The following is a 27,897-nucleotide window of genomic DNA, read 5'->3' as shown; positions in this document are numbered from 1 at the left end:
ATGCCGATGGACAAGACAAGACAGACTCTGCCAGGCCAGGCCCAGCATTCCCCAAACTCCTCAGCCTCCTCTGCTGCCCTCTGCCCCACTTTGAGCCATGACCAGTACTGGCTAGAGGAGCTGATAGGCCCCTTATCCAGCAGGTCCTCCCCTAGCCTGCCATCCAGCCCCAGCATCCCAAGCAGCAGTCCAGGAGGCAGCAGGAGCAGCAGCGAATGCACTGACAGCCAGCACAGCTGGAGCTCCGGGGCGACCTGTTTCCTGCACAGCTCCATCAAGAGGCAAATCCAGGAAGCCTTCCACACTCGACTGAGAAAAGAGAAGAGGCAAGGGAAGCCAGCATTCTGGCTAGCTAGAGGGCTTCATGGCAGAGCTCACCCATGGGCGAAGCAGGGAGGAGGCAGCAACCATGGCAAGCTCCACGCGTGGCCAGAGAGGGGTGGAGTGTGTCAAGGGAGGGGCTCCCCACAGCACCACGCCAAAGCTAAAAACTCCAAACTGCAGTGGCTGCTGGAGGAGAAGATCAAAGCCAAGCTGAAGTTCTCACAGTTCCTAGACGAGGTGACGTACAGCGTGCTCAATCCAAACAGCCTGCAGGCATTTGGGATCTCTCCCACGCCCAAAAGGGCCAGCTGCCAGAGCTGCAGCCACTATTCTGTCCCCACCGCCACCACCACCATCACCACTGCCAGCACCCCAGCCAAGCCTGACGACAAGATCCAAGTGGTGCGCTGGAGGAGCCCGAGTCTGCCCAGCTCCATGGCCCAGCAGCAGGACACTTTAACCGTGGATAAGAATCAGGAGGAGCAGACTCTCCTAGAGCCAGTGCAGAAATCCTATCTAGAAACAGATATTGACAGCGTGAGGAGTGAGGACGAGCTGAAGCACCGTCACACACAAGCAGAGGTGCCGCCACTGCTGGAGATAGATGAGAAGAAAGTGATACCGCCTCCTCCGGAGTTCTGTCAAGGGTCTATATTTGAGATGAAGAGCTCCTTTCCTGTAGTTCACTGGAACTCGGGCCTCTCCAGATACCCTTACAGATCTGTTTCTCTGCCCAGGGGCATCAACATGGTGAGTGATGGAAGTCTTCCCAGTCTTAAATACAAGCCAGGCTTCTGAACATATGTTTAGAGAAAAAAAGGAGTCGGGTGGAAGCTGTTTATCTCATAGTTTGAAGTTATGTTTGAATAAATTAGATTTGGAGATGATTTTCAATGAGATTTTTAAAAGGTGATTTCAGGGGCCCTTTCTGTTTTGCTGTATAGTACACAATGAAGGGAGACAAAAAAAAAAAAAGAAGAAAAAAAAAGGATGAGCATGAGTGGTACTGTATGTGGCTTATCCTGCTGATCCACAAGCACTCCCGCAGCTGAACTGTTTAAGAGTCAAGATAAATTATTTGGCCTTGACTGTGAGTTGGGGCCGTGCTTCATGCTGACCAGCGAACAGACATTTATGGGTGTGCTCATTAGTATTCTGGCCATCGCTAGTTCCTCCACAAACAATCTGAACTGAACAATGCAGTCCTTTACTGACTCATCCGCTCACTAGCATTTATTGTGTGACATCCATCATTTACTCAGCTGGAGACTTAACCCCCCCACCACCACCACCCCAGAATGGCTTTGAACGCACAGAACCCATTTAAACAGCTGAGGTGTTTTCTCCAGCAGTAACAAGCAATGGTTTCCCCACGCTTGTAGCAGTCTTAGGGAGTTTGGCTCAAAGGCTCAATTACCAATTACTAAATCAAAATGTATTTCATGCAGCTGAAGCCTGGACATGACTTCCACAGGTGGAGCTTCCAAAAATCAATGATAATTATCTGTTGTTTTTATGTACCTTGTTAAGTAAATGAAAGTATTTCAAAAATGTGCTTTATTTCAGTTGGTGAAAAGTGTTATGTTTTATTTCTTAAAGCAAATATCATCAAATACAATTGAATCTCGCATGTTTTGTGTCCACTGGATAGTGTAAAGTATCTCTTAACAAGCCATTTCACTGTTCATGGAGACTGCAGTTGGAACTTCTCAGAATGATTTGCAGTCTGCCGGTGTTCCTCTTCGAAAATCAAAACGTACCTGACAGATCTCAGAATCTGCACTGCTTCCATTCAGTAATAAAGGAGAAAATCACATTGCCTTAATTTATTGTCTGATTAAAATTCAGCCTTTGCTGTCACCTTAGCAACTGCTTGAAAAAAGGTGGGTGGTTGTGGGGGCTGAGAGACAAGCATGTGAGCTTGTTGGTGTGTGTGTGCTTTCGTCTGTGTGTGTGTGCGTGTGTGTGTGAAGCTGTAAAGTTTCAGCTCCTCACACAAGTCCTTGTACATGGTGTTGATGCACATGGCGTGCAAGTGCATCAACGTAACATTCTTCACAGGCACACAACCTTCTGCTGTGTACTCACTGATGAAGCAGCTCAATTCATTAAGTTCCCCACAGCCTCCCATTAAAAGCATTTGCCACTGATATTCCGACGAGGCTATACATGTTTGTGACTGACCCTGGAGACCAAATTTGCTATCATCGCTGCTTCGCTCATTAATTACGGGTGAATGTGCATCATTTCCTGAGCCTTCCTGCAGAACGACGGATGCTTAAATCAATTTCCCAGCATTCACCAAATCATAAAACATGATAACATAGCGGCATGGATGCCACACTCTATCAAGCCCGCAACCTAAATCTGAATGGAGATGAAAATTCCTGGGGCATAATCTCAAGTTGATGCATAATTCATGGCCAGAGAGAAAGAGGGACAGAGAGAGCGAGAGAGCGCGAGAGAGAGAGAGAGATAGGGACCGGGTGATAGGTAGGTCTTCTATTATTCTCCCTAAAGAAAGGGGCCGGTGTGCAGCAGGCTGGTGTGAATCTTTTTCTTCCTGACAACCTGGGACATATGTAAGATTCAACAGATTGAACCACCTGTTCCCCCTCACCTAGCCCCCCTCCTCTATTTCCCTCTCCCGCCCCCTCCCTCTCTCTCACTCCCTCTCTCTCTCCATCTTCCATTTTCACATCTCTCTCCCTCTTCCTTTGCTTCCTCTGTCCAATTCAACACCTCGACACAGATATTGAGTTGCTGCCAGTATCCCTCGTGGGGGGGCTTGCCATGTATCTGCAGTCTGGCTGCAATGGAGGTTTCGCACCCCCCCCCCTCCCTCCTCTCTCTCCCTCTCCCTCTCACTCTCTTTCTCCCCTCTCCTGTCTTCCCTCTCTCTTCCTCACTCCACTCCCCCCCCCGAACTCCTCTCTCTCCTTCCACACTCTTGGTATGATATGATTGTTCTCTTCCCACCTCAAGTAAAAGCGCAGATGCAGACAGGCTTGTTTTGCGTTGGGAGACAGTGGGGAGAGCGAGCGAGCGAGCAGGCGGGGGGCAGGGGTGTGTGTGTGTGTGGATGTGTTGGGGGGTGGGGGGTAGGGGAGGGTGGAAAGAGGAAGACGGAAAGAGGGAGGAAGAATGTAAACAAAAACAGTGGGAGATGGCGAGTGCGACTGGTGAATATGTATGTGGGCTTTATTTTCTTTCTCTTTTGCGTGAAGTGTGTGGCGGTGCTCTCGAGTGCTGCAGCAACGCTCTACTTGGCAGCTCCCGGGCCAGTTGATGGGTCCCCTCCACTAACATGCTGTCATTCCCCTTTAGGTGCCTGATGAGGAGATGAACAACATAGACACTATCAGGTAAGCTCTCTCTCTCTCTCTCTCTCTCTCTCTCTCTCTCTCTCTCTCTCTCTCTCTCTCTCACTCTCTCTCTGCACATATCTTTCAGCGCTCCATCATCACACCCCCGCGCTCTCCCTGTCTTCTTCCTTTATGCTCCCTCCCTCCCACTCTCCCTCTCTCTCTCCCACTCTCTTTGCGCTCTCTCTCTCTCTCTCTCTCTGTCTGACTCTCTATCTCTTCTACTCTTGCTCAGTCTCTCTCTCTCCCTCTCTCTCCCTCTATCTCCTCTCCACTCTCTCCTGGTTGGGCTGCTGCTGCTGTTGAGTGGTGCTGGTGGTGGTAGTGGTGGCGGCAGCGGCGGAGGGCTTGCGTGTAGAGGTGGGGAGGGGGGGGTTCTCCGAAGCTTTAGGGAGAGCTTGGGTAAGCCATTCCAGATTGCATAGGGGGGGTTTTCTCCATCCCCAGCAAGGCTCCGGCAGCAGGATTTTTATCTCTCTCTGTCTCCAGGATGAAGCTCTGCGTGAGCGGAAGGTACTGCTTCACCGTTACATCTTTGATTCAGATTACAGAGCTGGCTTGTGTCTGCCTGTGTGTGTGTGTGAATGTGTGTATGTGTGGGTGTGTGTGTGTGTATGTGCTCATGTGTATGTTGTGTCGCTGCATGCGCACGCACAGTGTCAGTTTGCTTGCTCTGGTTGCTGATGCAGTGCTGTTAGTAATGATCAGCTATTCTGATAGTTTGTGGAAAATAATGGAGTGTTTTATCCTGCGACTTGTGCGGAGCGGGCTCCTTATATCAAGGCTGATTGTTCAATGCAGGGAAAGCCTCATCTGTAAAAATCTGACTGTGGCGTATGTGGCATTATAAGGTTTCCCTTTGTGGAATCATTAAAAGGGTCGCTTCATTAGTCTTGCACTTGTTAAGATTACGTAAAGCTACATCTACTACTCTTAAATGTCTGCCTCAGTGCAAATTTGGCCGATCACCTGTCGGAATGCTCCCACGGTATCTGTCACAACACTAATTAATTACTCCGCATGATAGTGCTGCTTTACCAGTGGTGAATAAGCATGCAATACTAACCCTGATTAATCATTTTTTTTGCATGATCATGTCTCATTTGTTCAAATTAAACTCTCTAAGTGAAAACCAAACAAGTCCACATGCAGATTTTATAAAGATGACAGGTTACAAAAATGACAAATGTTGACATCCACTTTTAAGTGGTATTAACCAGGAATTAAAGCAGGTAAATGTAGAATAAATATGACTAAATGCTAAAGATCACCGCTTTTTTTTTTTTTTTTTTTTTAGTTTTCCCTCACTCCCCTTTCTTGCCTACCTCTCCGCTTTACCTCACTGTCCTACAGTAGACATGTTTTAATTAATAATATTACTAATGAACCGTAATTAATCCCACACAGATGGGAAAGATCCTGAGCTATTCCTTTTGTGTTCGATTACCTATGGTGTCATTATGATTCAGGCAGATTACAGCTTAAAAGCCATTTAACCAGTCGATGAGGGATAATTAATCTGATGGGGTGTTTCTCCAACATGAGGCATCGATTGTCCTCACCTCTGTGTCACAGCTTTAATTGAATTGTGCCAGCTTTGCCAAGATGAGGGTGGTGGGGGCGGAGCCTGGTGCCCCTTTGCTTCCTTCCCGTTGCTCTTTTTTTTTTTTATAAAGTAGGAAACTAAGTCACCTGTTGCCTCTCTGATGAAGCCGGGACACTGGAGACTGGGACTGTTATCGCTGGGTGTACCTGTGACCCCGACCCCACCCACCACATCCCACCCACTCCCTCTCCAATAAGCCCCGCCCCCACAGCCCGTCTCAGAGGCCTTCCAGTCCACATGATGAAATGTCCTGAAATCTCTCTCTCTCTCTCTCTCTCTCTCTCTCTCTCTCTCTCTCTCTCTCTCTCTCTCTCTCTCTCTCTGTCTTTCCCAATTTTGTCCTTCCCTCGGCCAGTCTCCTGTGCCAGGGGCCCTGTGGCGCAGATAGAGATGTATATTTTAGATGAAGACAGATTGGGGCAGGGAGGGCAGACTTTGGCTGGATGAACATGAGTTTTAAACTGTTGTCGGAATATTCTGACAGGAGTCAAATATTGATCTTCTGCTGAAAACAATTTGATGAGTTTCATTCTAAAATGAGATTGGGAGGGAAAAAAGAAAAAAAAGAAATAAAAAAAAAAACTGACAGTCATTCCCCCAGTGTGATTGATAGCACAATATAGGACTAAATTATGCTGCTTTCTGGAGGACAGAGGGGAAAATGATGTCCTTGGTGACAAAAAAAAAAAAAAAAAAAAAAAAAAAAACACTTGTACACTGGAGTTGCTAGATTTTAGTGATGTTGAATGACAAATTCTATCTACTGTCAGTGGATCTGAATTAAGAATACTTCTTACTACTTCTTACTTCTTACTATTTTCAAGCTATTTAAGTAAAATAACAGGAGGAAGAATATATGAACATGTTTTTTGTAAATAAGAACAATAACTAAAATATCCCTAACCCTAACCCTTTGTTGGTGAATTATAATATCACATAATGCTAAATATGCTTTTTATGTTAGTAGCAAATAAATAAAAAGGTTCAAAGTCACTGTAATGTTTGCTTCCCAAAGGACAGTTCTTACATTTATTTAACTGTATGTTGAGAAAAAAGAGTACATGTTTTTTCAAAGAAATGTTCTTAAAAGTGGTAATCCATGAGATACTTGTTTAATTTTATAATTTCTGCACTGCATTTCCCAGAAGTCACTTGTCAGTCAGTGCATTTAGTACTGTCATGTTTTTTGGGTGGATTTTGTCCTAATGAAAGCACTTTCTTCTCAGGTACTTTTCTGGCTATGTTTACCCTGCTCTTTTTTTTTTTTTTTTTTTTTTACTGCAAACAAATAGGCAACATAAAATGCATCACTTCCTGTGCAGTGGAGGACTTTTGCCAGAAAATACCCACCTGACACCGGGTGCTTAGAAGAGCAGATATAAAAGTTTTCATGAACTAGCTTTAGGTTGAATCACTATTATTTAATATTAACTGGCAAAAGTGAAGCAAACTGGCATTCATTTATATAAAAATGTCACAAAGTATTACCTTAAAATACAGTAATTTTGGCCTGGAGGGAAGAGGTCAGTGGTGAAGAGGTTTAATCTGTTTGAGTGAACAAAGTTGGTCAAATGAGCCATTCAAGTATCATGCACTCCTCTCCCCACTGTGGTCTGAACAGCCTGCTATCCGCTCCCTCTCTCTATTATACATCAAGCGCTGACAGCTCCTCTAGGGGTCATTAAGTATATCTTCTCATCTCAACCCCATTATTTCCCCTCCCCTTTGCCCTGCACAGCACTAGTGGTCAGATCTATTCCTCACCATGATGAAGCCGCCAGCCATGTAGATGGGGGGAATGGCTTTGGTGCTTATCGCTGCTGCCATAACTCCACAACTGTGATTTTTACATGAATTGAAAGTTTACATAGTCATTTATGTCCACGAAAACCGGTTCAAAACCTGTGATAGAATTTTGAAATGCACACTCGCAAATGTATGTAATGTAAGGCTGCCTCTCCGAAGCCCTGAAAAGCTGCAAATATGCAAATATACCAAATTTTCTTCCGACACCAGCATTATGCAAGGATGGAGCGGAGAGTAAACTCACCTTGGCTCAGTTCACCCAGTTCTATATTTGCAGAATATTTCCCCACTTCTTTTGCCTCAAAGTAAATTCATACTGTACATCCTAGTAAGCAGTATGAAACTGACAACAGGGTTTTTTAAGGGGAAAAAAGTATAAAACATAAGCTTTCATAATAGAAATACAATCCATTTTTGTTTCTTTTTTTAGTCTTGGGGTCATGTTAGTCTTGTTTCTTTACCCAACTTTCTACTTAGTATGACATAACTGCTGTTACACTGGGAAACCTTTTGCTTCCTATATTGCTTTCTACATTTTCTTCACATTTTTCCTGAGTAAAAGCACCATTAACGCATTCCTGAGTTGAGGCTTTTTAGACAGCCCCTTGAGATGTATGGATGTGGACCACTGAGTACATCTGAGAACTCAATAAGTGAATAAGACTACGAAGCTGGTATACATGGACATATGCACTCATGCATGCAAGCAGACATACACACACACACACACACATAGAGATCCATACAAACACAGAGTAGTACAGGACCGGGCAGCAGCTTTGCAGAGGCGGCGTCTTTGTTGTGTAACTGTGCCTAATCACTACCTGTCCGTTTGAGCTCTACTCGTAAACAATATGTTGCGATGGCGGGCAGCATGCTGTGTGTCTTTTGTGTGCATGTGTGTGCGTGTCTATTCTATTTTTAATGATTGAACCACTTTTGAAAGCTGTTTGGGCCACTTTGTCCCATCTCTTTTGGCTGTAGCTGAAAAGATGGCCTAATTCTGGGGTTAAAGTAAGCCAAATGCCACTCCATTTAGTGACCTATTTCATGTAGGACAGTGTTGTTCAAGCAGCAGGTCAGGACCCGGGAAGAGTGATGTCTGAATAGAGAGACAGTGGACAAACACAAACTCGGGTCAGAAATGGGTTTTCTTATAGATTTCGCTCAAGACTTCATGGCAAATTTGCAATGCAAAAGCAATTCGGAAGCACTGATTTGGAACACATCGTAATCTCTCACTCAATTTCAAATGAAAAAGTTCCACATTTGCAGATGAAGTTTCACGGTAAGTGTGTGGATTCTGGGTCAGAGGAAGATGAGGTCTCAGTAGGTTTGCTAGGCCAGCTCTCAATGGGATTCATTGGCGCCATAACATGTTTTTCATGTCCGCAGGCTCATACAGTTTTTTTAGAACAGCATGTGCTTCTGTTTGCATGCATAGTGTGTGTGTGTGTGTGTGTGTGTGTGTTTGTGCATATGCATCTCAATGGTCTTATGGTTTGGGGCTTTTCTTGGCTCTACTCTCTTCTGAACTCTCTACGTTTTGGATTTTAGTCAAAACTCTTCCTGGAAACATGTTTTAACATACAACAGACAAAAAGATGAAAGTGTTTGTGATCTTTATATAGGCTGCATGTAAATAGGCTGCACTTAATATTAAAGCCAAGCTTTTGAATAGAGAGTTAGGATGGCATCCATCATAACTTATTAATATTTACCCACTTGCTCTTGATGTTGAACTCCAGCTATCTATATCTGGACCATACTTTGACTCATTGCCCAAGAAATCTGTGTGTGTGTGTGTTCATGTGCGTGTGTGTGTGTCTGTGTGTGTGTATCTTACGCACAGCTAGGTTCATCATTTTTTCTGCCTCTCCTAAATTCCTCTCAGGATGCGTGCCCTGATTATAAACTTCCCCATATTAAGTGCCATCAACCGAACATGAAATCCATTCTGCAGGTCATTATCCACTAAAGCTGGTGATGATGTTGGTATTTGGTGAATAATTACATAGGTGTCTTGATCTGACTTTGTCAAAGCGACACAGTGACACAATCACACACACACACTCTCTCTCTCACTCTCAGAAACATCCACACACTGACATAAACCTACGCACGGCTTAAACCCACGCACACACCTGATAGCGCTACTGTGTTGAGAGCTTTTTTTTTTTTTTTTTTGCTGTGAGGAGGTTGAGTCATACATGTCAGCAGGCTGACTGACACATAGTGTGTGTGTGAGTGTGTGTGGCAAGGGGTAATGGGGGGAGAGTGGGAGGATCTGTGTGCCTCAGGGAAGGTTAGCCACCTTGTTAACGTGAAGACACACGCAGATGGCAGATCGAGCTTCTTCTTCGTCTTCTTCTCCTGCTCCGGCTGCCGCTGCCGGATGAGTCAGCCACTTGGGTTCCCCCCGCTTCTAATGCCGAGGTCTGGACCTGTGATTAGGGCTTTCCTGAGAGCTAATCCATCTGTGAGGTACATGAGAACGAGAGGGCAGAGAGCATGAATCAGGTAGACAGACAGGTAGAGAGAAGGAGATGATGATGATGATGATGATACAGAGGCCTCACACCCACTCCCTTTCTCTACTCCCTTTCCTCATCTCGCTTCTCCTTCTTCTCCTGTCTCACACCTCTTCTCTCTTCCTCTTTTTACTTCTCTCTATCTAAATTGCAGGAGTCCAGCTCAAGGGAGCAGTCCAACCCAATGTTCCCTGTTTGTTTTTTCATTTCCTTTTCTTTTCTCATCATCTCCCCATCCCCATCTCTTCTTCTTCTTCTTCTTCTTCTTCTTCTTCTTCTTCTTCTTCCTCCTCCTCCACCTCCTCCTCCTACTCCTTCCTCTGCTCCTCATTGCTCTGGGTACCTCTCAAATGTCAGCATGGCACACGAGTGGGTGGCAGGCAGCTCCATCTGAGCGAACCCCTGTCTGTGTTTGCTGCAGTGCGCGGATCGGCTAAAGGAATAAAAAAGCGAACATCGTGTGTCGGTGCTCGGTAGTTTGGCACCTGACACAGCAAAGAGACGTGTTGCTAATGGCTGCCCTTTTGCCTTTTATGGTAGTTATTGTTTTTTTTAATTTCTCTCCCTGAGAGAATGGGAGTGAGGGGGGAGAGCCTAACAGAGCTGATGGCACAGCATACAAACACACACATATGCAGACACACACACACACACTGAGACAAGCAGGTGTGTATGCATGAACATATACACAGATAGACACACACACACACACACACTCACACTTGAGCAGACACCCACATACAGATGCACACATGTATATAAACACACACACAGGCCCACATGCTCATACCTTCACATCAACACCAACCGGCATCTTCAAACATAAACTTAGACGTGCTTATACTCACACCCTTAAAATATCACACACACACACACTCACACACACATAGCCGGTGTGGTATGACTCAGAGGGGAGCAGCTGGAGTGAAGGCTCCAGTGGCGATGGTGAGCTGTCACCATCTGGAGGAGTGTATGTCTCTCTGCCTCCTCAGCCAGCAGCATAAATCACTTCCCAATGACAGAGCGTCAGTAGATCAACATGTTTCTGCACGTCTTCCGCTTTCTACTTGTGTGTGTGCGCGCGTGTGTCTGGGGATTACTGTGTTTCAGTCTGACTAACAGCCCAAACATGATGCTTTTCCTCGGCTCTGTGGCCCAGCTACACTGCAGTCACACCCGAGTTGGTCGCTCCGCATTCGTCTCCTCCTTGACTGGATGGTCCAGCACTCAGATCAGCCTGGCTTTGATCAAACGCCGGGCCGTCTGGTCTAATATCTCGCACCATTTGTCTGCATGCTGATGGCCGCACCTGTGCTGCGGACCCCATGGAGATGCAGGGGGAAGGAGGGAATATTTACTCCAGTTGCTTCTGCAGAGGAAAGTCTGTTAGCCTTGTCAAGCTCTTTTCAGTTGGACTGGGCAGATATGTCAGTTTGTGTCTACTCAGTGATGACATCAAGCAGATAAAAGTGTTGGGTTTGTGGATAGAATGCGGAGGGTGTGTGCGTGTGTGTGTGAGAAGGAGGCGGGTGTTATTATATTATAGGATTATTATCATAGGGAATGACTGATCAGTTAGTTTGCCTATATCTTGGGGCTGATATTGGTATCACATAATGGCCCAGTCAAGGACATCTACCTTTGACATGATGCCCACAACTACATAAATACAGTCTGTAAACCTATGAAATGATATTTTTCTTGCGCATTTTCTGTAATCATCATATTTTTAGTTCTTTATTCAAAGCAATGAACTATTCCAGCATTTCCCAAACCACTGAATATGTGGAGCTGGTCATATGTGTCACAGGGAAAAATGTTTCACTTGCAAAAAAAAAAAAGCCATAGAAGACGTATGATATGTATTTCATGACACATCCAAAGAGGAAAGCTGTGATTGAATTGCATCCTGGCCTACTGAAGATACTGTCAGTGGGGAAACAGGTATTTGCGCTGAGTGTTGAATGTTTGTGCCAAATAATAGCTCTAGAAAGAAGCTCTTTGATTCTGAAGGAACTGACACCAAAACCTAAATTTACTGTCAATCCACTACATAGCTGAAAAAATGTTTTTGCTATCACATTCCAGTGTGCTGTGCTGGAAATATCTTGACGTGACACAGTGTTGTCTATGTTTGGCCAGGAAGCCAGTCCCTCCTTGGGAATAAGAAAAATACACCATCATTCAATAACATGGACTAAGAAATGCAAGGTACATTGTCGATCATCTGCTGTTCGTATTTCAGGATGTATTTCTTCTTTGAAGAGACGTTAACCCTAAAAAAAGTAGTTTTACCATCATATAGTCTAAATATCATTATTGAAGGTTTTCTCTACCAAGAGTAAGGTTTTTTTTTCCTACATTCATCTTGTTTGGTATTTTGGTGGCTTGTGAAATTGACTAAGCCAAGATTTTCCTGTCAGGGATTACTGATTTGCACTTGCATTGCCACATTAAAGGTAAATTCAACACTAAATCACATACGGTGAAACATTTCTCTTGTTCTGCCTGCTAGTGGTTCAAGTTTTCGGGCATGTGCCACTTCTGGCCACACCCAGTCAGCGATGTGGCAGCAGGTATTTCTAGCAGCTGTCAAAGGCAAAGTACCTACAGCTACACAACGGATTGGGTTTTCTGCAAGTGCTGACTCACGCTTTCAAGTCCCCCTCCAGTCATTTATTAAGCCCCTAAAATAATCTCTGTTCATCAGTATTACTTATTTAGAGGTTCTTTTTTCCATGAAAAAAAAACATGTCTCGGTGTCTTAAATGTACCTGTAAACCTTGCCCTCATTAACAATGCCCAGCTCTATGAATATGTAAATAGTCGCCACCCATCCCCCTGCCTGCCGGTGCGCCGGCTTGTAACCAGAGCTCCCGTCCCAGACAGTCCTGAATATTGTGCCATATTTGAAAATCTAACCATTTTTTCATTAGCACCAGCTAATGATATGCATGACTGTCAGCTGACAGTATTGGCTGTTGCATTTGTAATGTACCAAATATAGCTGGCCTACGTCTGAATCTCATATTTCAGGGGCATGCACAGACACCTCCACCTTCAGTAGAAGATTGTGAAAGCACCTCTTCAGTGACAAACTCTGCACAGATACAAGTCAGTATAGTCAAGGTTAGACATTTTAGGAGACATAAACATACAAAAAAACACTTTTGAGTGGAGGGGGACTTTAATGGCTTATGGTGCAAGGTGAAATCGGATTCTATGCTGTTTTCATGGACTTACCAAGTGATGCACGCATGAAGAGATCCTATTCAGAAGCTTACCAAAACAGCAGATTCAGCTTTCGGAGGTTGATCGAGCCCTAGTTACTAATGGTTGCCAATCTGTGTGTTTGCTTTGTTTGGCAGGGTCAACACAGGTAGAGTTCTCAGTCACTCTGCAGGCCAAACTTAGCTGGTCTCCATTGGAAAACTAACACACATGCCTGTTCCCTGTGGTCAACCCCTATAACACATGAGAGGGAGGGAACACAGACAAACCATGAAAAAGATATACATTGGCAAAACCGCCTTAAAAGTCTCCCGAAATGGCGGCAAACATCAGAAAAAGAGGTAAGAGTGAACTTCTCAGACGCCCTCCTTCCATCCATCCTTGTGTTCATCTGTTTGTCCGTTCATCCGCCCACGAGGTGTCTCCTCTTGCCGTCGAGTGGTGCTCAAGCAGCCTCATCCTGGTCCTCCAAGCCCAGCAGTCATCCCGACTCGTCATCTCATCTCAGCGGAATGAAAGCACTCATTTCATCTGACTCAGCTCCTGTTCAGAGAGGTCACTAATGGGGGATTTTTCATCCCTGGAGCCGCTTCACATAAGCTCATCTTCTGTCATACAACAAACACCTGTACTCCCCTGCTAATACCTGCCAGCCAAAGTGAAGTGCGGGGTGTGGGAGACGGGGGCTGGCAGGATAATGAAAATACAGTATGAAATGCCATCGAGTCAGTCGAGATATTCATTGAATTACACTGTTGTCAGGCGTTTTTACTCACTGATTCAGTTTTAGTTTTGAATACAGGTTTCCAGATTCCTGTAGGAAGTGTGTAAAAAAATGAAGGATATTCCAAATCAAAAGTAAATAGATATGAAAGTAACAGCATCATTATTTAACTAATTTCACTTTATCAGGAGCTGTACTTTTGCTTAGGCAGTTAATTGCTTCCAAGGTCAGAGCTAATCAATCAAAATCAGAAATAATGTCATTAGCTGAGTTAGCAAGTAAATTAGCTGACTTTCATAATCTCAATGCAAAAGCAGGAATCTGAGCAAAACATGAGCAGACCCTATAAATGGCTTATGTTTTTCATTGATTCGTTGCCATGGTATTCATTACCTTTAGAGGTTAGTCTCAGCAGCTATTGACCTTGGACCTTAGACATCAAACAGCAAATAAAACAAACAACAAGACATAAAACCAGCTAATAAAACACAGTAAGATTAAATACAGAAAACTCAGAACAGGAACAGTACACATATCCAGCAAGCCTCTGAATTTCAAGGATCTGTACAACTCCAGAATTTAGTGGGCTCACTGCTTTGGGAGCAAAGGATTTTTTTATACACATTTCTAGTTGCTCTTACAACTTTAAAGCATCTCCCAAAGGCCAGTAACTCAAATTCGACAAAAAACAGGTGTATTTTCGCTGTTGTCTTTGTATTCCCAGTTACTGGACTCCATAGCAAAGATGCAGCTTGTGTGGATAAATCCTAAACCAAATGAACAATGAATATATGGACAACAACCGTGTCCCTAAATCATTGTCCTGGTACTAAAATTAACAGTATATAAAATAAAATAATAAATAAAACGAGGTGCCTTGCTTTTTTTTTTTTTTTTTCATTCAAAACTGGTGCAATTGATCACCAGTCCCCGCTAGACATTGTGCTCAAAGAGGAAACACAAGAAGGTGGAGTATGTGTAGCCTAGAAACATACCGTGGATAAACCAGCATGACTAGTTTGAACTTGGAAAGTCAGCCGAGCTCATTAGTTAACCAAGGTAACCAAGTTAACCAAGGTAGAGAGATTCAAGGTTACACTTAACAACTCGTCTCGCGTGCAGTTGTTTGAAACATTGCAGAATTGTCACACGTTTACAGGCTAATAAGGAATGCTTAAGATAACACAACCCTGCCGTATGAATGAAGTGAATAAATGTGTAGAGAAATTCATATAGGCCGACTAGGGACCTACATTATTATTGGCAACATTTCCATGATGAACCATATTCTTGTCAAAATGTCGATCACGTGTGGCAAAGTGGGAGAAATCGGGCAGAAGTAGCAAATCCTGAATTACCAAGAAGTAAACACGACAGGAATGTTTTTGTTTTTTTGTTTTTTTTTTTGAGTAGGAAGCCTGTAGTTATGGTTACAATAATATGGCATGATCCTAATATGAGTATGACAAGACTGCATATTGTCCATTTAATAACAAGAGTGCTAGGCTTCAATATTTTATATCCCCTCTCACTCCTCAACTTTTCCACAGGGCTTCAGTCTAACACACTAAACGAGAAACAGAGACACTTTGGCTCCACCCACTGAGACTGAACTCAACCAATGAGATGATTTCTGCCTCCAAAGCAGCTTTGACTCAAATGCTTGTTTAACTAAAAGTCCAATCTCCCAAATCAACACGTAATTTGTTGTATTTGTACCACTCGAGTACACCATCAGGTTTGTGTCTGTATTTGGCATGTCTGTGAATCAGCTGATTTCCGTAATACCTTGTTAGAATAACGGTCCAAAATTAACAATCTGGTTGATGAGGTTTATCAGACATTAGGCTACAATGCAGAGAAATCCAGAAACAATACAGAGAAAGGGTTACATTGCGAATATTTGGTCCAACCAAAAATAACTGAAAGGCTGATTACAATTAAAGCATGTGAATCTCTGTTGAAGTGTGGATTGTCCCAGTCTAATCTTCATCCCACTGATTGCAGGAATATTGGCCTATATATTAATTGGATGGAAACTGGATGACACCTCCACGTAGGGACTTGAAAGCACTGAGAGGAAGCTGTCCCTTGGTTTTATGCTCTTTCAGCCCCCAACCACTGTATCTATGATCTTGTTAAAAGAGAGAGAGAGTGAGTGAAAAGAGCAACGTGACTACATCTCCATCCACTTTCTGCTATCTGTTATCTGGCTGCAGATAGAGTCATTACACTCTTTCCTCCATCTGTCTGTCAATACAGGCTCCATTAAGCCCAGCAATGGACACTCAGATCCATCACGGCAACAGACATTTCCTCTTTTCCCACTCACGCTTGCCCTTTTATTAGATTGCAGCCCAGGTAATGCACATACTCTAAAAATAGTCATCATTGCGCTGTCTTGCTGAATTACACGTAGGGGGAGGTAACACTGTGCGGTAAATCCAGCCTTCAGAGTCTATTCTTGTGATGGATTGGAGTTCATTGGCTCATATTTCATCACAGATTAAACCTTCCCATTTGTCAGTAGGGTCAGTCTTACTAGTGATGGGCTTTCTGTGATATGCAGCAAGGCTTTAACGCATAGAAAACGTCTAACACTCAAAGAGCTAATGACTTTGAAAGCTCTACTTTCTCCTGCCCGAATTCTTAATTAGGGGTCTGCGTTTTGGTCCCATGATTTCCTCATACAAAGCACTTTTGCATCGAGCATTCCTGCTTTTATTACCCTCTCATAATGTTCTCATCATCGCTGCATGTTTATTCAGAGGCGCATTAAAAGAGATTTGTAGTCCCTGTACGTCAATTTAGATCAGCATATACCCATGTTACAAGCTTGTTGCCGCAACCATATGCCCTTTACACTATCATCTGCTCTGAATGTGTGTGCGTGTGTGTGTGTGTGTGTGTGTGTGTGTGTGTTTGTGTGCACACAGCTCATTGCAGGAGCAGAAGGAGGACCTGCGGAAGCGTCTCTCCTACACGACACACAAGCTGGAGCTGCTGGAGAGTGAATTTGACTCCACTCGGCAGTACCTGGAGACAGAGCTGCGCCGTGCACAGGAGGAACTGGACAAGTTCACTGATAAACTCCGCAGGTACACTGAAGACCGAGGCTTTACTAATAAAGTAAACGGACATTAAAGGAATGCTCCAACATTTTGGGCAAAATACCCTTTCTCCGACTTACTCTCACTGAGACAAGATGTTTGAAGCTGATTTGTGCCAGATCTTCCTATACCTTCATAAATGTGTTCAGCGGTTACAGTCTCTAACTTCTAACTTCTGCTGAAATCATTTTTTTTTTTTTTTTTTAACATTTTGAAATGGGTATTTCAAATACATATGACACATGGTGCAAGACAGCTTCAGAGTAAGGCTTATTTTTTAATTTTGACAGAGCCATGCTAATGACTCCCATAGACTTCAAGTCTTTATGCTAAGCTAACATGAAATGGTACCTGAATGAACCAAATCACAGGATATATAGAAGTGAAAATGGTAACGAACATCTTGACGCGGTCTGGGTACATCGAAAAAAACAAAAGGGTATTTTGCCCAAAATGCTGGAGTATTCCTTTTAAGATTGGCAACATATCCAGCATCGGGTACCAAAATGACAGGCAGTGTCGGTGGTTAGAGAAGTGGATTTGTGAAGGAATTATGATCTGAAAATATCTGCTTCGAGCCCCTGGATTGGTTGAGAAAATCTGGGTTGGTTAAGTCAATTAGTAATGTTGTCTCCGTACTCAACATCTACCATTAAATCCCCCCCTGAGCAAGGCACACCCTCACACCTCCGACTGTATCAGGAGTGAATGGAGCTTCCTTTGTTGCTAGCAGTCGAAACGAAGCAGAAATTGCAGAAGTGGTAAACATGAAGCAAGAGTTCTCTGTAAACACTGTTGCTCAGCTGACAAAACATCCTGCACCAACATTCAAAACCCATGAAAAAAGGGAAGCAGCATGGAAATGGAGGCATCTGTTATCATCTATAGCTATCTATTTTTAATGTTCAATCCAAGTAGTCTTGAATGTTTAACAAAAAAGTTTGTAATCACATGCCGAATGAAGAACAAAGATTTCACAAACTGTAGCCATTTCTGATAGCATGGTCTTGATCAGTGACTTCAACAAACGGAAGCAAAAAGGATACGAAAACCCTTCAAATTCTCAAAATCTACATGCAGCATAAACAGAGTCTTGACTCCCCATTTGTCTGTTCACTATGTCCTATATCAGTGAAATTACGGTAAAAATGACTAAGGATGTCCAGAAAAATGCTACTAAAATTAACAGCAACTGTGCAACTGTGCGACTGGCCTGGAAGTTCACTGAGCTAAAGACCCACCTCCAGCTAGATCATTTGTCAGTAGTCCTACTTATGCACTGGCTAAAAAGCATGTGCTCAGTTTGGGTGTGTTCAGACAGTTTAATGAACCCCCTAGCACCTGTTTGATGTCCCTGATCCACTCTGTACCACAGAAATGGATTAGAAACCCACGTTCTCTATGAGGAATACATTTACTGGGCCAAACTACTTAGGTGAGATACAAAATAAAAAGATTTTGGGTGAAATATTCCTTTAAGAGGTTGGCCTGACCCCCTCCTGCATATTGCCATTCATCAAATGGCTTTCCTTTATAGGTGCTCATCAAAACCCATCCATGGGTAAATAAAAAAATATTCATTTTTCCAGGCAAAAAGATTTTCCCATGTGACTGGAGCAGCAACTGTCATACATTCATTAGGCAAAGATACCCAAAAAGATGCCATGTGCATCATTTCCTAAACTGGACAATGAGCACAATAGAACGAAGCATCAGGTTTATGATCCTATTGCTGGTATGAGATCTGTGAGATGTGTTTGTGAAAACGGCACTCAGGAGTGCAACAAGCTGCAATCCTGGCATGTGATTTAGTTCTAACTTGTATACTGCTGAGGCTGCCGATATGCATATTTTCAGTTTGGAGAGATCTCAGGTCTAAGTTTATGTACAAACCATTATCTGCAAGTGAGCAATGTCGTTTGTATTCTTTAGAATACAAAGCAGCTACTCAGCACTGCAGAGGATCAACCAAGATCTGGAGGAAAAGATCCACAGAAATGTAAGTGTGAGACTGAGGTGGGTGTTTGCAAGTGTTTATGTGTGTCTGTGTGCACATGGGCTCCAATACTTGTGGTTAAGTACCTGTAGACACAAAGGAGAAGCACATAAGCAAGTCATGCGGTTTAGAGATGGTAGTGAAAGCTTTGAGGGATGATTTGAATATGAATGCCCTGCTGTTGGTACCACTGACGTTAATTATGGCTTATTACAATTGGCTGTCCTCCTTCCAATGGCAGAGTGATAGCGAGCCCATTGTTCCCCAGTGCTCCATGCCTCACTTCATTTGTCAGACGTTGCTTTTGCCGGTGGAAAGATACAATTAACCAGCCAGCCAGGGAACACTGTATGACCATCATGTGTCTTTGCTATTGAATAGACAGCTGAAAATATTCACGGACAAGGTTTGCTAGAGCACAAGATAATAATCATCATCGTCGTCATCGTGATCACAATGAGCTGAAGCAGAGGGACGTTAGGCACTCATGGTAAGGAAAAACTGAAGGTCACCTAGCTTTTCATGAAAAGAAAAATACTTTTTGTTTAGAAATAAAAGCCAGCAATTTTTTTTCTTATGATGCGACCTCATCAGCTGTTATTGACTCATCTCACATCTTCCCAGGGGTTGACAAGAGCGAGAGGGGTGCTGAGTAAGTTTATGTGTAATGATGAAGCTTTTTCACTCCACAGGGGCCACAAACTCCTCCGACCCCTTGGCCCTTTTCAACTTGAGAATGTAATTACCAGACAGATAAAAACAGATTATATATATATATATATATATATATATATATATATATATATATTGGAGAGTCTGTAGAATGACTACCACTTAGCCATGTGCAGGTGGTGCAATAAAGTCCAAAGAGAAAAGAGGAAGAAAAAAAAGAGAAAACTTTTGCACATCTAAACCTATACTAGGCGAGATACTCAGAAAAATCACAAAGTGGGGCTCCAACAGGGAAGAGTGTCTCATCCTTACTAACTGAGATGCCATAGATTTGTCATATTTGCCCATATTAAATTTTCATACTGGGCAAGAAATTGTCCCCACACACCTAAAGTGATAAATTGACATTTCAGAGCCAAATAGAAGAAGAGTCTCCTATACAGTAGTGAGTTAGTGCTCCCCTCCGTGCAGAGAAAGCTCAATTCACCAGTGATGACTCAACCTGTGCCAAACCTTTTTTTTCCATCTCCCCCTATAGCCACTAAGAAGAGGACATTTATCACCCTGGAGTGCACAGTGCACAGTTTACTGACATCAAGTTGGTTGATTTCTTGATAATGAAATTGTTCAAACTTTCAAATGAAAAAAAAAAAAAAAATGTTGTTCTCCTCAGTCCCAGCACCATGATGATGAAAAGAGAGCTCTGAGCAGGGAGATCATCGTTCTCAACAACCACTTGATGGAGGCTAAACTCACCATCGAGAAACTACGAGAGGACAATGTAAGGGCCTGGCGGACAGCTGAAGGTCCACTGTGCTTTTATCTAAAAACCATGCATTTCAGTTTAACTTTGCTCCTAGACTACTCCACTTTCCTCTGTGAATGGCACAGAGGAAAGCATGAGCTGACTTAGGATCAGCTTTTACTTAGCTCCAAATTCTGTGCAAAATGCTGCACAAAGCAACAAACGATTGTCACAACACCAGATAACCTAGACAGATGAACATGCAGTTCTCTGGAGAAGAAATTAGAGCCTTGTTTGAGTCATTAGGAGCTATAAGGTCAGTCAGTTCCAATCCCCTAAGTCTCTGAAGAGGCTAAGGATTCAATTAAAGATTTGATCCAGTGGTACAGTGATCTCTAGCCAGTGGAGCCGAGAGGAAAACTCACCAACACCAGTGGAATCCTTTACAATTAAAACAATATTGTCTGAATTGTTTTTTGATAAATGGCACTATTTGTCTCCAGATTAATTTCCATTTTTCTGTCACTGGCCATGTTGACTCCTTAGGACCTGTACAGGAAGGACTGTAACCTGGCTGCTCAGCTTCTCCAGTGCAATAAGTCGCTCTACAGGGCCCAGCTCTCTGAGGTCAGTCCAAAATACAGCGCATTCACCCATACATGTCCATCCAGTGCAGCTCAACTTTTCTGAAAAACGTGACACTCTATGTATCCTGCTATCACTCTAATCCAGAACAACTTGAGTATAACAGTAGAATAAACTTGAAGGACCATACCAGTGATTTTGCATGTTTAGAACTCCAGTATCCTCTTTTCCAACCTTTTATCCAGCCACTGGTTTCCATTCATCCCACTGCAATAGGAAAATTTACTTTTCAAGACTTCAAACCTTCTTTACAAGTATTTTATCACCATAATAAAAATCCACATTAGTTTTCCTAAAAGCAAAAACACTGTTGACTTGAAACTGGGGGGAGTGACAGATCTCTCTGCTGGAAAATAGCCCCCGGGGAAACGTTTGCTTTACACAAATTATCAGTACTATGGTTTATGAAAGGCAATGACTTTATTAGCTGCAGAAGCAGAACATTATAAGGTGGGTGTTTCAACCAGGAATTCAAATTTCAAAATTGAGGGATTTTGATTACATGTTGTGAAATCTTTATTACCCCCACATGAACTGCAAAATGGGTTATTGCAATATAAAATGTGGTTAAACTATAGTAAATGGACCAAACATCCAGAATCATTGGTATGGTCCTTTACCTGCTGTATCACTGAAATCAACCAATATTAAGAAATCCAAGGGCCTGACAATAGATGACAAAATAGTTAATACAATATAACTGATACAAAAAACAATCTCAACACATTAAAAGAGAAAGAAATGGAAAAAGGGATGTGAGTCAGGAAGCAGGGATGGGGGGGGTGGTTGTAAGGTGCCTTATAAAGATATGAGTTTTGTGCTCATAACAGCAGATGGAGAGAGGCTCTGCTGTCTTGACTATAGCGGGAAGGTCACTCCACAATTGGGGAGCCAGGGGAGATAAGAGCTGAGACTAGGTGGAGTGATGACTAGGTCGCTGCAGGGAAGAGAGATTGCAGCTTTAGTCATGCAAACAGTTTTTGGAAGCGGCTCTGCTCCGGAGGTGGAAGTAATGGGCTCCACCTTATGTTCCCAAGGTCCTGTGCTCTGTTAGTGTATTCATTATTATTATTATTATTATTTTCAAACTGAAACAGCTGCATGTTCCTTTAATCTTCATACTTACATTAAAAAAAAGCACAGTCTGATAATATGTGTTGAGTAAATAATATTTGAAATGGTGCTTATGGCTTCCAAAGATGCTGTCCTATTCAAACATGTTTTTTTTATTAACATTACAAAACATCAACATTGTTTGTAACAAGCCACATGATTTCTAGCCACAAAGAAAATATTCAGCATTAGCAACATATACAATCCTATGAACCCCCCAATATAAATACAAGAAAAGCATAATGTCCTTCAGGTCCATGTCTGCTGGTAGACAAACAAAAATACATAATCTGATAGTACACGTTTAGTGAATAATATCTGAAATGGTGTTTACTTACTGAAAAATTCAATCTAGGCATATAACTTGTGATTCGTTGGCTTTACCCATTGAGTGTCGAACCAAAAATCAAATCAGTGCTCGGCAGCATTGATTTGATTGCACTGAGCATTTGGTAATGATAGCAGCTAGCATAGGCAAGGCATGTATTGAATTTCATACAAACTTAATGCATTGAGATTTGGTGACTGACTCTGACTCTAAAAAAATATTTTAAATGATCTGTGCTATATTAAAACGTGCTTAACTTTAAAACAAAGCAGAAATGCAGCAGTTACTGGATGTTAAAAAGGGGGAAACTCTTTAGCTTTCAGTGCTGTGAAAGAAAATTGCCCCACAGTTTCATCCTTATGAAATCTCTTTGGCAGGGGACTGAAAATGAGTTGCGCGTTTGAACTGCAAAGTAACATTAGCATGAATCTTCTGTTGAGACCCATCACTGCATCAGTGAGACAAGATTATAAACTAAGCCGGGGCTCTGAAGTCTTTTCTCTACCTGTCGCTGCTCAATATGCAGCTAAGTCAGAGTGTAATTATACTGCTCAGGAATTGGTAATCATGCAATTGTTTGATGATGATTAAGCATCCTACAGGAACTGCTTCATGGCAAAGTGAGGACATGATGGATGGCTAAATGTGCACGGCTCTAAAGCTGGAAAAACACAGAGGGGGAGATTGCAGCCCTGCTATGTCATCCTGCTGTTGTTGCTTGTGAAGAGAAATACACGTGGTACTGATGAGTGTCTTTAACAAGTCTGAGTCTGCTTGGTGCTGCTATCCACTGCATCTGCCCTCAGCCGTGTGCCTTACCCACGCCACGTGACAAGAGCAGCCCTAATGCTGGCAAACGGCCATAGGATAAAGAATGCGTCCTCACGTTTTGCCCATATGGCTGAATGGAAATATCAATGCAACCCCCCACCCCCTCCACTCACACATAACACAAACACATCCACATTCCCACACATTAACTGCATACTGCCTGCATACTGCAAATATGTAGTCAAGTGAAAAGCAGTTAAATGGCCCTGCAGGCTTATTGCCAAACATAATGGGGGTCAGAGGTCATTCGTACACTTGCTGTATGTCCAACAGTCTGCTGGCCCTGTGGGTGGAAAGTAATCGAAAGCATATTGATGAATGGTGCTGCAGCATTTTGAGAAGTGCAATGGCTCTTCGGCTCCTGCTGAAGTGCTTTGGTTTGTTTTACTGCAAAACAAGCACAGACAGGGTACATAATGATAGGCCTAAATATCTGAATACACATAAAAGCTAGTTGTGCTTTTGTACAAAACAAGCACACGGAATAATGTGTGGACAGTAATTAAGTGGCATTTAGTTTGGTCAAAGTTGGAATAAAATTGTTGTGATGAAATGTTTATTCAAGTTCTCTATGTTAGCTTTGCTCTCCTGTATCTACAAGTTATAATTAGCTTGCTTCTCATTGCCAATTAGCAACAACTGACTAGATTCCTGTTGATGATGTGCTGCAGTTGGCTTAATGTTTGTTGCTATGGAGAGTCAGACACAGTGGATCAGGGCTTTTTTTTTATTGAAGAATGCTCAGAAAAGAATGTTTTTCTTTTCAAAGCAAAGCTGTTTAGTTTGCCTTCATCCCAAACTCTGACATTAATTCTGACACCCCCCCCCCACACACACACACACATAAATATCTATCTATCTATCTATCTATCTATCTATCTATCTATCTATCTATCTGTATATATGTGTGTATATATATATATATATGTGTGTGTGTGTGTGTGTGTGTGTGTGTGTGTGTGTATACATATATATACATACATACATATATACATATATACGCTAGTCTGCCTTCACACGCATATGAACGTGAGTGACATCTCATTCTTAAACCATAGGATTTAATATGATGTCGGCCCACCCTTTGCAGCTATAACAGCTTCAACTCTTCTAGGAAGGTTTAGGAGTGTGTTTATGGGAATTCTTGACCATTCTTCCAGAAGTGCATTTGTGAGGTCAGACACTGATGTTGGATGAGAAGGCCTGGCTCGCAGTCTCCACGTTAATTCATCCCAAAAGTGCTCTATTTGGTTGAGGTCAGGACTCTGTGCAGGCCAGTCAAGTTCTCCCACACCAAACTCGCTCATCCATGTCTTTATGGACCTTGCTTTGTGCACTGGTGCACAGTCATGTTGGAACAGGAAGGGGCCATCTCCAAACTGTTCCCACAAAGTTGGGAGCACGAAAATGTCTAAAATTTCTTGGTATGCTGACGCATTAAGAGTTCCTTTCATTAGAACTAAGGGGCCGAGCCCAACTCCCAAAAAACAACCCCACACCATAATCCGCCCTCCACCAAAGTTGGCGACCTCTGCGCACTACGCACCACGCCTCAGCATCTGCTGACCCCGCTCTGTGATTTTACGTGGCCTAACACTTCGTGGCTGAGTTGCTGTCATTCCCAATCGTTTCCACTTTGTTATAGTACCACTAACAGTTGATTGTGGAATATTTAGTAGCGAGGAAATTTCATGACTGGACTTATTGCACAGGTGGCATCCTATCACGGCACCGAGCTGGAATTCACCGAGCTCCTGAGAGCGACCCATTCTTTCACAAACGTTTGTAGAAGTAGTCTGCATGCCTAGGTGCTTGATTTTATACACCTGTGGCCATGGAAGTGATTGGAACACTTGAATTCAATGATTTGGATAGCTGAGTGAAAACATTTGGCAATATAGTGTATCTATCTATCTATCTATCTATCTATCTATCTATACACACACACACACACACACACACACACATATATATTGTGCTGTGGCATTGACACACGTGACATACACACATGGAGACATGCCCAGTTTCCATTACACAATACAAAAGGGAGGGGGAGAGGGGGGCATGTATAGAGACATGTAATACACTGTACACTGTACATGTCAATCTACATGTTGCTCTTACTTCAACACTTAGCTGTGTTCATGTATACAGGGATAGTCTGGTAGTGAGTGTACAGTAGTGCATTAGACCAGTGTGTGATGAATTAGTTACACTGAACAGAATGAAATGCATTCAATAATTTATTAACAGTATATGTTCCCTAAGGCTGTAAAGTCGCATCGTATGCAACAACTTGTACAGACACTGTAATTATGTAGTGCAAGTACTGACCTCATGGTACAGTGACACATGTATTTTCCTCTCCTCTCTATTTGTCTCTCTCTCAGCTTCCCGCTGATTTTCAGCAGCGAGTGACCATGCACTTGGAAGAGTCTCCTCTCTGCCACACGTCCTACTCCGACTCTGTCCCTGCCTCTCTCATTGCCAAGGTGCTGGAGAAGCCAGATGAAGCCTGCAGCAGCAGCCAAGCCTCCCGCTCCCCTAGTCCCCAAACCCAGGACCATGGCTTTCTCCTCGACAGCATGGCTACGGGGGAGCGCCTGGGCCTCCGGGCTGCCTACAAATCTGACCTGTACAGCAGTGACACGGCCCTGTACTGCCCTGATGACAGGCACCGTGAACGGAGGCCAAGCATGGACCTTCACGGCCAGAGGAAGCTGGTGTACGGGCCACAGAACTCCACGGACAGCAACCCGGAAGAGGGCTCAGAGGGACTGAGGCTTGGCTTCTCCCAGGAACACTTTGCCAAGTTCCAGGCCACACTTGGTGCAGGCTCCAGCTCCTACTCCAGCTTCAGTGGAGGTGGGTCTGAGGACAAAGGCAATGGCCCACCCAGCAGTACAGCTTCCTCCCCACACCATCACTCCCTCTACATGGAATGGAGGGATGCAGGAGATTATGAGAGAAAGAGTGACTCATCCTGGGAGCGGGACAGTCCAAGGGGCTTTGCCAATGCTCATCCCTTTCAGCAGGCTGAGCTGAGCCACCACCAGAATGGCAGCTCCCCTGTCTACAGTCGCACCATGTCCTCCTGTTTCAGTGAGCCCTATGAGCCCCTCCCTCCCTCCTCCTCCCCCAGCGTCGCCTATGGAGACAGTCGTCGTGGCAGCACATTAGCACCTGAGGAAGAGGAACTGATTGGCAGGTGGAGACAGCTGAGCGTGGAGGACTTAAGTGCCCACTCCTACCGCAGCCCTGGCCGGGCTTCACCCTACAGCTTCTCAGAGCAACATTTCTCTGTTCGACCCGCTAAGATCCGACTGGGGCCGCTCTACAGCAGCTTCCAGGAAGGAGCTGACTACTACCATCATGGAGTGGGTGTCATGGACCCAGTGTGGGTGGCTGCCAGCCCCAGCCCCGAATGCAGCCCAGGGCTGCGGCAGGCCCACAGCCAGGCCCACCTGTACCGCACCAAGGAGGACAGCCAGGAGTCGGAGCACAGCCTCTACCACTCAGGGAGCTCCAAAGACAGGGAGGGCAGTGTGGCAGCTGGTGGACATAGCAAAGATTATGTGGATCCCAGCCCCAACAGCTCCACTGAGTCTCTGAACCAGAGGTCCCTGGAGATGGCCGCAGACCTGCAGCACTATCAAGTGGAGATGCATAGTTTACCTGCACAGGTGAGCCAGCCACCACCACCACCCCCGCCCCCTCCTCCTCCTCCGTACAACCAAAAATTTGGCTCCCTGGGACTTTCCAGAAAGGACAGTCTGACCAAGGCCCAGCTGTATGGAACACTTCTGAACTAAGAGACTTTCCAATCAGGTATATTCTTTGATAGGCTATAACATGCAAGGCCCTGGTAAGTCCAGCTACAGCTTCTCATAGCACGATGACTAGTAGAAATCATGTATTTATGTACATGTATCATGTATTTATTGCTGATATTTTCAAAGGCTTTGATTGTAAGGCAAAGGATGACAATGGTTTTCATGGCAACAGTGAATGTCTGAAACAAGTGAGTCATGCCAAAATAATTAGGGCAGTAGATAAAGATTAAAGCTCTCAGAGCCTTGACGGTTTGTAAGAATGTATATGTATTTAAATTTCAAATGTATAAATATATACTTGATCTTTAAAAATTGAGTGATATATTTTGTATGTAGCTGTTAGAAAGAAAAACATCTGGAACAATCAATCAAATGCAAATCTTCTTAATGAACCTGGAACTTGTATATAAATTGAAATGAGAGAAACTGCCAAACCTATATGAGAGAACTCAGAGATGTATTTTAATTGAGATATGATGCCTGTATGAACTGCACAGAGTTGTTTCAGTCATTTTTTTAATCATAGGCTGAAACAGTGTTGGCCTTGTGAAGATGTAAGTGTGAATGTTTAACACAGGAAGACAATGCGGAGCAAATGAATGACTTAAATGAACGTTGAGAAGCCTAAGTTTTGTTTTTCTTCCTTCAGCTGAATTTGAAACTATTGATGGGTGTGCTATTTTGTTATTGATGGAAACTTTTGAAATGTAAACATCTGTTTTTGCAGTCAATATTATTTTATTTTTTTCTCTATATCCCATGGAGAGATTTCCCTGCCCCATTCTACCTCAAATTTGGATGCCCAGACCCCATCAAGCCACTGCAACCCTGTTTCTATGACAACAATGCATGTTTATATATTTCTGTTGTTTTGTTCGCCTAATAAAGCACAAATTATGCATATATGCTTCAAGCTTTGCTCGAGTGTGTTCAGTGCAGCTGTGTGGGGATTTGAAATGTAGATGCAGGTGTCCTAAGAACTCTACAACCTAATGCGGAAGCATCTTGTCATTTTTTTCTAAAATGTAAGGTTATTT

General features: G+C 43.4%; 1 protein-coding gene across 1 annotated transcript; it reads left to right on the top strand.

The window, feature by feature from the left end:
• On the top strand, positions 1-27,787 carry LOC115356645 (brain-enriched guanylate kinase-associated protein). Its single transcript, XM_030047863.1, has 7 exons — positions 1-1,074; positions 3,652-3,689; positions 16,524-16,685; positions 18,630-18,696; positions 20,039-20,146; positions 20,657-20,737; positions 25,418-27,787. Exons 1-7 carry the CDS (start codon positions 1-3, stop codon positions 26,837-26,839), a joined length of 2,952 nt encoding a protein of 983 aa, XP_029903723.1. The 3' UTR covers positions 26,840-27,787.
• Positions 27,788-27,897: the final 110 nt, after the last annotated feature.

The sequence above is a fragment of the Myripristis murdjan genome, chromosome 24 (assembly GCF_902150065.1).
Source record: "Myripristis murdjan chromosome 24, fMyrMur1.1, whole genome shotgun sequence".
Lineage (NCBI taxonomy): Eukaryota > Metazoa > Chordata > Actinopteri > Holocentriformes > Holocentridae > Myripristis > Myripristis murdjan.
Note: the sequence above shows the minus strand (reverse complement) of the source record. Positions and strands in the feature narration are given on the sequence as shown.

What these genes read in the sequence shown, in the direction of transcription:
- LOC115356645 (XM_030047863.1), top strand. Translation starts at nt 1, where the DNA reads ATGCCGATGGACAAGACAAGACAGACTCTGCCAGGCCAGGCCCAGCAT. An exon ending in AGAAACTACGAGAGGACAAT is followed by an intron (nt 20,147 to 20,656) that starts GTAAGGGCCTGG and finishes TTGACTCCTTAG; the next exon opens with GACCTGTACAGGAAGGACTG. An exon ending in ACAGGGCCCAGCTCTCTGAG is followed by an intron (nt 20,738 to 25,417) that starts GTCAGTCCAAAA and finishes TCTCTCTCTCAG; the next exon opens with CTTCCCGCTGATTTTCAGCA.